General features: G+C 36.8%; 1 protein-coding gene across 1 annotated transcript in view; it reads right to left on the reverse strand.

The window, feature by feature from the left end:
- The window catches only part of CEP57 (centrosomal protein 57), a 63,271-nt gene that overhangs the window by 45,796 nt on the left and 3,696 nt on the right, over positions 1–13,779 (reverse strand). The window contains exon 2 of the mRNA XM_036744471.1: positions 8,402–8,558. Within this exon, the coding sequence (XP_036600366.1) occupies positions 8,402–8,558 (157 nt within the window). The remainder of the gene's footprint in view (positions 1–8,401; positions 8,559–13,779) is intronic.

Genomic DNA, 13,779 nt, shown 5'->3' on the forward strand with positions numbered 1-13,779 from the left:
CACTAGGATCACAATGTCTTGATCATCCTAGATTCCTTCTTCTCCCTCACCATCAGATCCACTGAGTTGTATATTTAATTGATTTTATTTCCATAACATCTCTTTCATCTAAGTCTTCTCTCACTCATTTCCAACCCTAGCTTAGGTTCTCATCACTATTTACCTGCTCTATTGCAATAGCGCCTAATTGGACTCCCTGCTTTCGGTCTTTCCCCCTTCATATCCAACCTTCACACAGCTGCCAAACTGCTATTGCTAGAGCATCGATTTTACAAGGTCATTCTCCAACGTAAAAATCTTTAATGGTTCTCTTTTGCCTCTAGGATAAAACACAAAATCCTTAGCCTGACACTTAAAGCCTTCTAGAATATAACTCTCACCTACCTTTCCAGTCTCATTTTACTTTGCTCCCCTTTGTACACTCTATATTCAAGCCCGCTTGCTTTTCCTAGAATTCAGCATTTCACTTCTCCCTCTGCCTTTGCCCAAGTGGATGCCTGTCTGTATTTAGAATGCACAGTCTCCTCATCTTCAGATCCCAAGCTTCCTTCAGATCACAGCTCCAGTGTCACTTCCTCTGTATGGGGCCTGTCCTCATCCTCTGCTTGTCTTCCTCTTGAAATTAATTTGTACTTCCTTATCTGTGTATATATTGTTTCCCTCTCAGTAGAATGTAAGTCTCTGTTGCATTTTTCTCTTGGTATCCACAGCATCAGGAACAGTACTTTTTACAGGGTAGATATTTAATAACAAATATGTATTGAATTGAATTTTAAGAGAAGAAATCTGGGGGTGGGGGAGGAGACAAGATGACCACTCAATCTTAAAATTTATGTTAGAGAAGGAAAGAAAAGCAGGGAATAACACAACGTGCACCTTATATTTTAGAAAAACATATTTCAAAAGGTTCAGGGAAAAAATAGGTAGGTCTCCATGGACTAAAATGCTACATGAGAATGTCAGACCAGGAAGGATGAGAAGTTCTCAAAAGTAAAATTCTAAACGCACAAAGAGAAGCAATTCTGACAAGATGGAAGAAGATTTCTACACTAGTGAATCCTGAATTTTAAAAAAAGAGACACATATATTAGATGGAAACCAAGGCAGATCACAGAAAATTAATTCAATTCAATCCAATATTCTTACTATGTGCATTATGATAGGGTCCAGGCACATAAAGACAAAAACAAGACAATTCCTAGCAATGAAATTTAGTCTGCCAGACACAAACGTATAGTTTGATTCCATAAATCTAAGGAGAACTTAAACAAAGACTCACTTGAAGAAAGCCAAGCATAATGATTATGTGGATTCAGAACTTGTTGAAGGCTCAGTGGAAAGAGTATCATTGAGTGGTCTAATCTCAACTCAGAAGGCCTCTCCAGGGTACTGTCTATGTTTGGTCCTGTGAATAAAGCTTTAGATGTCATGCATATAAACTCTGTAGATGACAAAATTAGAAGAGATAGCTAAAATGTTAGGTATCAGTCAGGATGTGAAATTATTTAGACAGACCAGAATGTTGGGCCATATCTAATAAAATGAAATTTACTATGGATAAATTTAAGTTTTTTGAACTTGGGTTAAAAAATTAAAGGCAACATAGTGTAGATAAATTGAAGTTCAACTTTGGAGTTGAAAAGACCTAGGTTTTAGTTCTCTGACACATCCTAGCTATGTGAACAACATCAATCAGTGTCCCAAGTCTTTAAGACTCAAGTTACGAGTTATCCCTCACTACCAATAAAGTTTGCATACTAGGAAATCCCCATGCCAAAGAACTCATAGGTCCAGACCCCACCCCCCCAAAAAAGTTAAAGATGGACAAGGTATAGCTAGATCACAGTTTTTATGAAGAAGATCTGGGAGGTTATAGATTAAAAGCTCAACATAAGTCATGATCATTAGGCTGCATTACGAGATACTATCTCTAAGCCCAGCATTAGGGAGATGATAACACTGTTATTACAATATGCCCTCTTTGAACCCCACCCCAAGTATCATGTTCAATTTGGATCTCTACATTTTAGTAAAGAAACTGTTAACTTGGAGAGTATCCAGCAGAAAGTATTTTTAAATTCACCCCATGGAGGAACTGGGAGCTATCTAGCCTGGAGAAAATAAGACTTAAGGGAAATATTTTAGTTGTCAGAGTGTGGGAACAAATTTGTTCTGCTTTGCCTCAGAGGGCTGAACCTGGAATAGTGGGTGAAGTTTTGTAAGCACAAATTTAAGTCTGAGAAAAGGCAAAACTTCCTAACACTCCAGGTTATCTGAAAAAAAAAAATAAACTGTTTTGGAGGTGGTGGGATTTTTTCTTACCTGAGGTCTCCAAGCAAAAGCTAATGGCCACTTGCCAAGGACCTTGAAGAGGGGATTTGTTTTCCAAAGACAGGTTAGATCAGAGGTTGCTTCTAGTTCTGAGATTATATACCACTTTTAACTCTAAAGCTCCATATTTATTTACATTATGAGTTAAGAATGTTTGGGGGGGGGCATGAGTGACAGCCTGGGAACTATTTATCATATCACTTCTATGGGAAACTGTACTTTGAAGTCTAAACAACTGGTTTACAAATTAACCACTGGAAGAAAACCCTGTTTCCAAGTTTGGATGTTTCTAGACAATAAAAAAACAAACAAACACTGGAGCTTCATATACAAAAAGCAGTTACTAGTGAAAAAGAAAAAACATGTAAAAAAAAAAAAAGAAAAGAATAGCTACATGGTAGACTTTATTTTTATTATTTATTATTATTTAGCATTTAAAAAATGTTAAATCCCTGCAATGGATTATGGGTAGAGATATTAACATTCAGATAATGCAAATTATGTCCACAGATGTTAATACATTGAACAATGCTACTAACATCTAAGAAATCGGTAGCAGAATTCATAGACTATAGCAAATTAAAGGCATAATTCATCAAAAAAAAAAGATAAAGTTGAATAAAGGTAAAATAAATTACAAAGATAAAACAGCTGGGTTCAGAGGGGAACATAAATTTAGTAAAAATTCATTGATGAGTCCTCATTTAAGAAAAAGAATGTTACCATAATGAAGATTTAACAGATTTAAGTTCTAATTGCTAAGAATAGTTAGGTTGAAATTCTGCTATGCCACTGATCCTTATTAAAACATCATGACCATTTCTGTTGTCTATATGCACATAATTGGGAGAGGGCCCTAAACAAAATATGAAACCATCAAAGAACAGAAAAGATCAAAGGAGTTGGGTTTATTTAGTAAAAATATTATGGGTTAACAAACTCTTTAGCCCAGGGAGTATTAATACCAAGTCCAAAAATGAATGGCACTTACTAGCTGTGGGACTAATGAGCAAAATACAAAATCTCATAGGTACAATTGCTTCATCTGCAAAAAGGGATAATGATATCTCTACTGTTACCTGTTGTTCTGACAATGATTAAAATCTTCAGCTAATTCAAGCCCTGGGTCTGGCCTTTAAAAGGTGCTAAACATAGACTCAAAATGGCTGGAAAGAGAAATGAGACAGAATGGATACACAAAGACAAAGACTCAATTGTTCAAAGAAAGACCTGTGCACCTGCATGATTACCCCAGGGAATTATCTAAATCAAGAAAATGGGAGAAATACCCCTTTACTATTATGTAGTCATGTAGAATACATAATTCCCCAAGGGAAAAAATAGAACCTACAAAGGAGGCAAGGCCACACGATTTTGCAGCAACCCTTTGAACTTTTCCTCATAAGACAGGGGGAGGGGAGGCAGGGGCATGCCAAAGCCAACTAACAATCATTTATTAAACACCCTACTATGTGCCAGGAACTGTGCTGAGCACTGGGAAAGCTCCATCAAGGCTAGTATTGTAAGGTAGGTATCTCAGATTTCCCTGGATGTTTTGAGTATCAAATGAAATAATAATATATAAAGTACTTTGCAAATCTTAAAAGCAATGTATAAATCCCCAGTATTATTTCTTGACCCAATTCAGGTGGCACATTCTAAATAATATTTTTCCTATCTGTTTCTCCTTTTCCCCACCCTAAAAGAAGTGATTTCCTCCTAAAATTTCTTGTAACACATTGCTTGGATTTCTTTTTACTTTATCACAATTACCTTTCCATTGTAAAGCCTTTCTTCAAGTGTGTTGTACCTTTCTACTCATAGTCCACTGTGCACAGCAGGGGCTTAATAAATGTTTGCTGATTCTAAACAAAATAACAACCATGAGTAACATGATCAGCAAACACTCAGAAGCCATAAAGTATCCAAAGTATATTAAAATTGCATAACTATATTAGTCAAATGTATAATGTTTCAATGGAAAAAAGCTTAGGATTCCAGTAAAATCTTTCCCTACTGTAGACAGACTGGGGATGCCTTTTTCCCTGATTTCCCACTTCCTACTTTAGAAAAATGGGGCACTTCTAACTCCAAACAATAAAACTTACCTTCACTTGTTGCCTCAACTTCCTTTTCTCTTACCTCCTTCTTAACCTTATATAAAATGTGGCTTTCAACTTCACTCAACAGAAACTCCTCTATTCAAAGTCACCAATGATCACTTAATTGCCAGATCTGATGTCTTTTTTCAAACCCTCATCTTTCTTGACATGTCTGCAGCTGCAGCATGCCCTCCTTGAATTTTTGTGATACTGTTCTCTCTTAATTCTTTGACTGTCTATTTCTCCTTTTAAGCTTCCCTTGTGGATTCCTTACCCACAATACACCCAGAAACTGTAGTTCTATCCCAAAGCTCTGTCCTTGGGCCCTGTTCTCCTCCCTTTCTATACTTTCTCACTTGGTGATCGCATTAGTTCTCACAGGTGTGTAAATGATTCCTATAGCTCTCAATCTACCGTAGCCACAAATAAAGGTAGTCAGGTGGTATGATGGATAAAACATCGAAGTTAGCTTGGTATCAGAAACACCTGGGTCCAAATCCTGCTTCATTTACTAGCTCTGGTACTGTGGGTAAGTGTCTAACTAGCTCACTCAGCCAAAGTTTCCTCATTTATAAAATGAGGGTAATAATAGCACCTACCTTGGCATCAAATGAGATATTACATAAAAAATGCTTTGCAAACCTTAAGGCCTTACATAAATGTTAGCTATTACTATTATTGTGTGTGTGTGTGTGTGTGTGTGTATGGAACCCAGGTCTCTCAATTTCCAAGAGAGAACTCATCTCCAATGGCTTATTGGACATTGCACACTGGATATTACAGAAGCAGCTAAAATCAATGGGGCCAAAACAAAACTCATTATCTCTCCTCCAAAATCTAACCCTCTTCCAAATTTCCCCTCTTTCTTTTGAGGTGACTACTCTCTTCCCAGTCACACAGGTTCATAACCTCAACTGCGAAGTCATCCTCAATTCCTCATTCTCCCTCATCCCATGTATCCAATCTTGTCATCTCTATCTCCACACACAGACCCCACCCTTGTCCAGGCTTTAAATATATTATCTTATTATTCACCTCTTGCCTGCATTAATTGAACCTCTGCCTCAAGTCTCTCCATTCTCTAATTCATCATAGCTGCTAAAAGGATTTTTCTAAAGCACAGGTCTAAGAATGTCACTCCTCTAACTCAATAAACTACAGTGGTTCCCAAATATCTTTATGATAAAATGTAAACTCCTCTGTTTGACTTTTAAAGTACTTAACAACCAAGCCCCAACCTCCCTTTCCAGCTTGTTATATATATTCTTTCTCTTCCTCAACTCTTCAGTCCAGCCAGACGGGTCTTCTTACTTTTCCTCACATATAATGTTTTATCTCCACATGAATGCACTTCATCTCTGCCTCCTGAGAACTGCTTGACTTCAAAACTCAGCTCAATGCTACCTTTAATATGAATTCTTTCTTGGTTCTTCCCACTCTCTCTCAACTCAGTATGTACTAGTACTCCATCACTGATTACCTTGTTATTTATTTCACACCAACTTATATATGTGTGTGAATAAGTACGTATGTCTTCTCCCATAGTAGGACATGAGCTCCATGAGGTTCAAGGCCATTTCATCCTTGTCTTCCTCTTCTAGTCCTTAGCACATTGCCTGGTACTAAATGAGCATTTACTTAATGCTGATTGGATCACCACCTAGAGCAGGAGCCCCAGCAAAGCCAGAAAGGATAGGAGGATGGAGGACAAATAGGAAGAGGTCAGAACTTACTGATGTTAAAGCCTCATATGTTTTCTTTGTCCTAACCTTTCTTTTCTTCTGAGGAGCGCAAGAGGCTGCCTTGCCTGCTTCTCTTTCTACAAATACCATTTATCATTTCCAACTAGGGTCTTCTCTGGCCAACTATGGAATAGAAAGCAACCTTACAACTTTCCAATACTCTTGTGCCTAAAACAAAAACAGTTTTTGAAGTTTTCTAAAGGTTAGTTGTTTTGTTTTTAAACTGAAAGCAACAACAAAAAAAGGGGCTAAAAAAGATCCCTTCACTCTTCCCCCTATTTCCACCCTTCCCCACAGACTTTACTAAAAAAAAAAAAAAAACAAGTTACTTGTGAGTTCATAAAAAACTGAAGTAAAATCCATTTATAATTCAGAGAAAAAAGAAATTCATGTTACCCCTCTGAATCTTAGATTCCTAACCTCTAAAATGAAGGCTGGACTGGATCATAGTTAAGTCTTCTATGAGGTTTAATGAAATATTGGTTGTTTAACCACAGAATTAAGGCTAAGTCCCTAGGTTAAAAGTAGGATGAAGCTCTAAGTGGGATGTGAGATGGTACAAAAGGAAAACAATGCCCATGATACACAAATTGTAGAGTGTTGGAAAGAGGTATGGTATAAAATGTGGCCAGAGTAGAGGAGGCAAAACTTTCCATGTAGCAGCCAAGGAGGGAGAAGGTAAGGGAAGAGAATGGAAAATTCCAAGTACAAATGCAGGAAGAGAATAGGAGGTTGCTGAGTGGCCATTCATATAGGAGGGACATATTCAAGTGTGGTGAAAATGAGTTAAGGACTGGCTATAACTAACTTCTGGTATATCTAAAGAAAGACACCACACTAAGTATAGAACTGTAGTTATGTCCAATAATATAGAATGCCTATGAATGAATAACTGAATGTTCCAGACAACTAAAAATTATCACACAGTATGCTTAAATGAGTTCAAAAATACTTATAAGATGCAGCATCAAATCATACTGAACATAATGAAGACACATAACACACATCTTTCTTTTATAATTTAGGAGTTATTTAATAATCTTACAATGCTTCTGAACCATTAATATGATCGATTACAATTTTACAGAACTGTAATTTAAATTCAAATTATTGAACTGTCTGGTTATTTGTGTTTTGGATAAACACTACATATCTGGAGTTTTGAAAATTAAAAAGACTAGGTAAACCAGCATCTCAGTACTCAGCTAAGCACTGGAGGAAAATATAAAGGAAATAATAACTGACATTTTAAGTTTGCAAAGGACTTAACATACATTACCTCATTTGAACTTTATTTAAACCCTACAGGTATTCTTATCCCCCTTTTACGGAAGAGGAAACTGAGGCTCAAAGAGATGAAGTGACTTACCCACAGTCACATAGCTAGGTCAGAGGCAGGATCTGAAATCAGATCTTTGAAGTCTGGCTCTAAAATCCTCTATGGTCACTTAAAATATAGAATTGAATGATCCTATTTCTCATTTAACAAAAGGCATCCTCTTTAACAAAAATATTTGACATTGGCTCCTTTAGTAGATTTAAAATAACACTCAATTCACAAAATTTGCTGACCTTTTAAAACCACAACTATCTTATAAGTTTAATTTGCAGAAAGAGGGGTTAGGTTGTAAGTAAAGAGGGAATGGCCTTCAGTAAAGATGCTCAGACACTGAGATATGGCACCAACTGACTCCTGAGAATCTTTGAACTTAAGATACTTGCTTAATATACTATGTGCCATGGGCAAGTCACATTATTTCTCTGGATCTCAGTTTTCTCATCTACAAAATGAGAGAGTCGGACTGGAAAGTCTCTGAGGTCCCTTTCAGCTGTAAATCTATGATCCTAAGAATGAAAGAGAATAAAAGCATACCTACTGGTTTTGGATAACTTAAGTACATTTTCATAAGGGCTTAGACTAGAATAGTATCCTCAAGTCTACATCAGATTTAAAATTATACAAATCTCTATTTGCCTGTTGGTTCCACAAACTTTCAAATGAAAGTGATTATATAAGCCAAAATGCGCCCCTCCCCGCCCCACTGCCTTTTTAAAAAAACTAGGAAGAAATGAGGGTTTGAAGGAAAAATAGTTAAATCTTAAGACTTCAAGGGAATTTCACCCCCTTTCCATTAATTGTTGTAAATGAACTGAAAAATATGACTACCACACAATTTTAACACCAACCTAACCTCAAATAAAATCAAGATTATTTGCCTACTTTACCTCTGCTGTTGCTTTCTGGATAGGCACAAGTTGGTTTTTGTGGAGAGCGTCGTATATCCGCATTAAGGAACGGCTTATCAGGTGGATAGACTACATATGAAGATGCAGACAGCCGAACCATGGCTGCAGTAGACAGAGGTGGTTCAGGTAGGATGTTCTGAAAATTGAAACAGAGTTTAGTTAATGATGAATGATTAGAAAATACTCTTTAATGGGGTTTGAAATAGCAATAATCTTAGTTTTGGTAATAGTAGAATTCAAATTTGTGTTTCAATCTGCTACCTCTGGATACAGGAAAAATAGTTCAGCATACCTATCACCATTATAAAAGAAAACTAACTAGGCATTTCATGTCTACCTATGTATAATGATACAACAAGTACTACAAGAGCAAAGAAAATTTCATTATTGGCATTTTTAGGTGAGCCCTAAAACACTTGTAAATGCTAGTTAGGCTTGCTTGAACTATAGCTTACAGATGTAATCATAAAGTTATTTTTTAAAAGATCAAAAATATACTTTTAAAAAAGACTACAATAGTCAGCCCTTTGACAAGTGTCAGTTGTGTCTATTATTACCCCAAACTGCAAAATAATTTTAAGGAACAGTTCCTGCCTTCAAGGATCTTACAATCAATCTAGTTAGAAAAATCATCCAGATGCACTTAGATAACATTAAAGTTTATTGGTATCTCATTGTAAATTCTAAATCTTCTTAAACACTAAAAACCATACATCTTATCTTCTGCAGTAGATTGCCCTATCAACCCCATTTCTGATAATCTTCAATTTCTTCTAGTCTACTAGCTACTTTCCTACTGTTTACAAACACTGTCCATGTTTCCTCATACTCAAAAAACCTTCAATTGATTTGTCCATCCCCACTAGCTACTCTGCTCTCTCTCTTCCCTTTTTGTAGTTAAACTCCCTGATATGGCCATCTACAATAGGTGCCTCCAATTCTTTCTCTCTCTCTTCATAACTCTCTGTAGTCTGGCTTACAACCTCATCGTTCAAATGAAACCTCTCTCCTCCTCCCATTCCCCATCCCCCCCAAATCAAATGGCCTTTTCTCAATCCTCTTCCTTGACTTTTCTGCAGCCTTTGACATTGTCCATTACTCTCTTCTCTTTGATACTTTCTTTTTTCTAGGTTTTCCTGACCTGGTTCTCCTCTTCATCCTCTCCTAATCACTCTCAGTCTCCTTTGCTGGATCGTCATTTGGGTTATACCCCAATCATGAATGTTCCCCAAGGATCTGGTCAGGAACCCTCTACATTGTTTGGTGTTCTCATCAGCTTTATTGGATTCAATTATAATCACCATGCAAAAGATTCTCAGATGTATTTATCCAGCCCTAACCTCTCTCCTGAGTTCCAGTCTTGCACACACACTTCCAACTCAACATATCCAAAAATGAACTCATTATCTTCTCCCCCAAACACACCCCTTTTCCTAATTTCCCTATTACTGTTAAGGATACCAAACTTGCAATTTTGGTGTCATCTTAAACTCCTCACCCTCACCCTTCATATCTAATCTTATGCCAATACCTATCAATTTTATCTCTGTATGGGCAAACAAAACATGCCCATGTCAGACAAGCCCAAAATAAATAATGGCTAAATAAATAAATAAATTTCTCATTCTATACCCTGAATCTTTCACACTCTGTCAGGTGGTATGTTTCATTTTAGTGCTCCAGGTTTGTATTGGGTGACCAGAGTTCCTAATTCTTTCAAAGTTTTGTCTTTACAGTATTATTATTGCATAAATTGTGCTCCTTCTGTTCACTTCATTCTGCATCAGTACATACATGTCTCCCCAGGTTTGTCAGAAATCATCTCCTCCATAATTTCTCACGGCATTAGCATTCCATCACATTCATACCCTATAACTTTTTCAATCACTCCCCAATTTATGGGTGTTCCCTCGGATTCCCATTCTTTGCTACTTCAAAAAGAGCTAGAAATATTTTTGTGCATCCTTAAAGTTTGTTTTGCTTAGGACTAATCCCTCCCTTCATCTACCCTCCAATTTCCCCTACCTTTTCTTCTCACATTCTCTCCTATTTCTCCATTGAGTAAAATGTATTTCTGTATCCAATGTATGTATATTTTTGTGTGCATGTATTCTTCCTTCTTTTGACCAGTTCAGATGAGTGAGTTCAAGTGTCAGCAGCTTCTCCTCAACCCATTTTCCTTGTTTGTATAGATGTCTACTGGGGTACTTTGATTATGCGAGATATTCCCTAGCCTTCCTTTCCCTTCTCCATCCTTCAGAACGTATTTATCTTCCCTTCTCTTTTCATTTTTAAGATCATCAAGACATAACAACATTCCAAGGCCCTGCCTAATTAGACTCTTTCTGTGAACCCCAATAATAATAGGGTTCAAAGGGTCACATGTATCATGTTCTCACATTATAGAATGTAAGAAGTTTATTCTTGTTTAATCACTTATGATTGTTCATTACTATGTACCTTTTTTGGTTTCTTTTAACTCCTATGTTCAAACTTTAAAGTTCCTACACATCTCTGGTCTTCTAATCTAGCATGCATGAAGTCTTTCATTTCATTAAAACTCCATTCCCTTCCCCGCCATAACATTATACTCAGTTTTGCTGGGTAAGTTAGTTTTGGTTGTAAACTCACATCCTTTGCTTTCTGAAATAACTGTATTCCAAGTTCTCTGATGCTTTTATATTGCTGGTTGGTAAATCATGTGTGACTGAATTTTTTCTTTCTGGCTGCTTATATTTTCTCCTTGACCTGCAAGCTCTAGATTTTGATATCATTTTCCTGAGAGTTTTCATCTAGGGGTTTCTCTCAGGAAGTGATTAGTGGATCCTTTCTATCCACTTTGCCCTCTGGTTTTAAGAGTTCTGGGCAGCTTTTTAGAAAAAAATTTCATGAAATATGACATCTAGGCTCTTTTTATGGTCCTTGCATTCAGACAGTTCAATGAGTCTTAACTTTTTTTCCTCATAGTTCAAGAGTCTTATTTTTTTTTCCTCAATCTGTTTTCCAGGTTAGTAGTTTTTGATATGAATTATCTACATTTTCTTTTATGTTTTCAGTTTTTTGACTTTGTTTTAAAGTTTGTCTCATGGAGCTATTGGCTGCTATTTGGTCTATTCTAATTTTCTGGGAGCTTGTAGCTTAGACAAAGTTTTGTACCTTTCATGCCAAGTTGTTAATTATTCTTTCTTCCATAATTCTTACTTCTTTATTTATTTTTTCTCCTCTAGGACTCTCATTTCATTAATTTTTTTTGGGGGGGGGGGGAGCAGGGCAATTGGGATTAAGTGACTTGCCCAAGGTCACACAGCTATTACGGGTGTTAACTTGGGTCCTCTTGACTGCAAGGGCTACCTTTACAACTCTTTTTTTTTTTTAAACTACTGCTTCTTCTTTTCAAGGAATTCTAGTGGAATTTGAGCTCAAACTATGTTTTTCTTTTCTTTGAGGCTTTGTTTGTAGATGTTTTAGAGCTATTCTCTTCTGGATTTGGGTCTTGAGCATCCTTGTGACCATGACAACTTTTTTTGGTGGGATTCTCGTTTTGCTTGAGTGATAGAGCAGGAGAACAGAAAATCAGTGGAGGGACTGAGGCTCCCAGAGAGAACAAAAAATACATTTAAGAGCAATGAGGAGGAAATAGGACAAAGGGCCATATTGGGAATTTCAGGGTTCAGGATCATGAACGTAGCACAGCTAAAGGTAAAACCATCCTTCTCGGATTTATGACGTTTGATAAATTAAGACAGCAGAGTGTTCAGTCACTTTCCCCATTTCCTCCCAATCTATTTTATACCTAGTCACTAGATTAATTTTAGAATCACATATTTGGAGCTTCAAGAGGCCTTAAAGGCAATCTACTCAACTCCTTTTATTTTACATGAGGAAATTAAGGCCCCTGAAACGGCACTTTAATATTTTGCTTTTTACTACAGAATCACAGAGTTTGAACAGAATGAAAATTGCAGAAGCCATTTTATCCAACCTGTATCTTAATAAAAATCCCTCTAAATAAACCCCAAAAGGGGGCCATCTATATTTGCTTGAAGACCTCTAGTGAGGGAGGATGCACTACCTTCTGGCACAGCCCATTGTATATTTTTTTTGGGGGGTGGAGCGGTAGTTCTATTGATTAAGAAGTTTTTCCTTACTACCAGCAACTTCAACCTTATTTCTAGTTCTATGCTGTGGGGCCAAGCAAAACAAATCAAATTTACTTTCCCCATAATAGCCTTTCAAAGAACTAGCATTTATGGTGCTTTAACTTTAGCAAAATGTTTTATGAATATTATCTCATTTTATCCTCACACAACCCTGAAAGCTAGGCACTATTATTATCCCCATTTGGCAGATGAGGAAACTGAGGCACAGAAAGGTTAGCTGATTTACTCAGGATAATATAGCTGCTAAGTGTCTGAGGACTAGATTTAACTTCAGGTCCAGGTCCAACACTATCTACTGCACCACCTAGCCATCCTAAATACTTGAACACTGCTACCATGTCACCTAAGTCTTCTATTCTCCAAGTTAAACTTCCCCAGTTCCTTCAAATGATTGCCCTACAACATGATTTTGAAGCTTTTAACCATCTTGGTTGTTCTCTTCTGGATGCTCTGAAGTTAGTCAATGTCCTTCCTAAAATAAGGTACCCAGAACTAAACACAAAACACAAAATACTTAGCCATTATTAAAACCTATTAGAGCGTTTTCTTTGACTGTTATATTATCGAATTATCTGAGTTTGTGGTCCACTAAAACCCTCAGATCTACTTTGTATATTTGTGAAGTTGGTTTTTTGAACCCGCGTAATAAGGCTTTATTTTTAAATCAATGTACTGCATTTAATTGTATTAGCTTTGGGCCACTTGGCTCCTGACTGTCTCAACCAATTAGTTAGCTATTATTCTTAGCTTTATTTGTCACCCGCACATGCCATCAACATCAATACCCCGCTCCAAAGCACTTATAAGTGTTAAATATTACATGGCCAAACACAAATCCCTGGGCTACTCCACTGCAAACTCCCAAGATGACAGTGAAGCATCAATGATTTCCCTTCCAGCTAGCCAATCAATTCTGAATTCACCTAACTTTGCTACTAGGATTACAGAATTTGAGCTGGAAGGGACCTCAGAGGCAATGTAGTAAAACTGCTTCATTTTATAGATACAGAAACTGATCTAGCTCACATGTCTCCATCTTGTCCACAAAAATTGCTTTAGTTGTGGTCAAATGCTTCGCTAAAATATAGATAAACTCTACAGTATTCCATTTTTCTATTAATCTAATAAGTCTGCAAAAAAAAAGACAGTGAGGTTAGTCTGGTGTGACCTATTGTTAAAGAAACGGTCCCTTTCTTT

This window comes from Trichosurus vulpecula, chromosome 2 (assembly GCF_011100635.1).
Source record: "Trichosurus vulpecula isolate mTriVul1 chromosome 2, mTriVul1.pri, whole genome shotgun sequence".
In the NCBI taxonomy this organism is placed as follows: Eukaryota; Metazoa; Chordata; class Mammalia; order Diprotodontia; family Phalangeridae; genus Trichosurus; species Trichosurus vulpecula.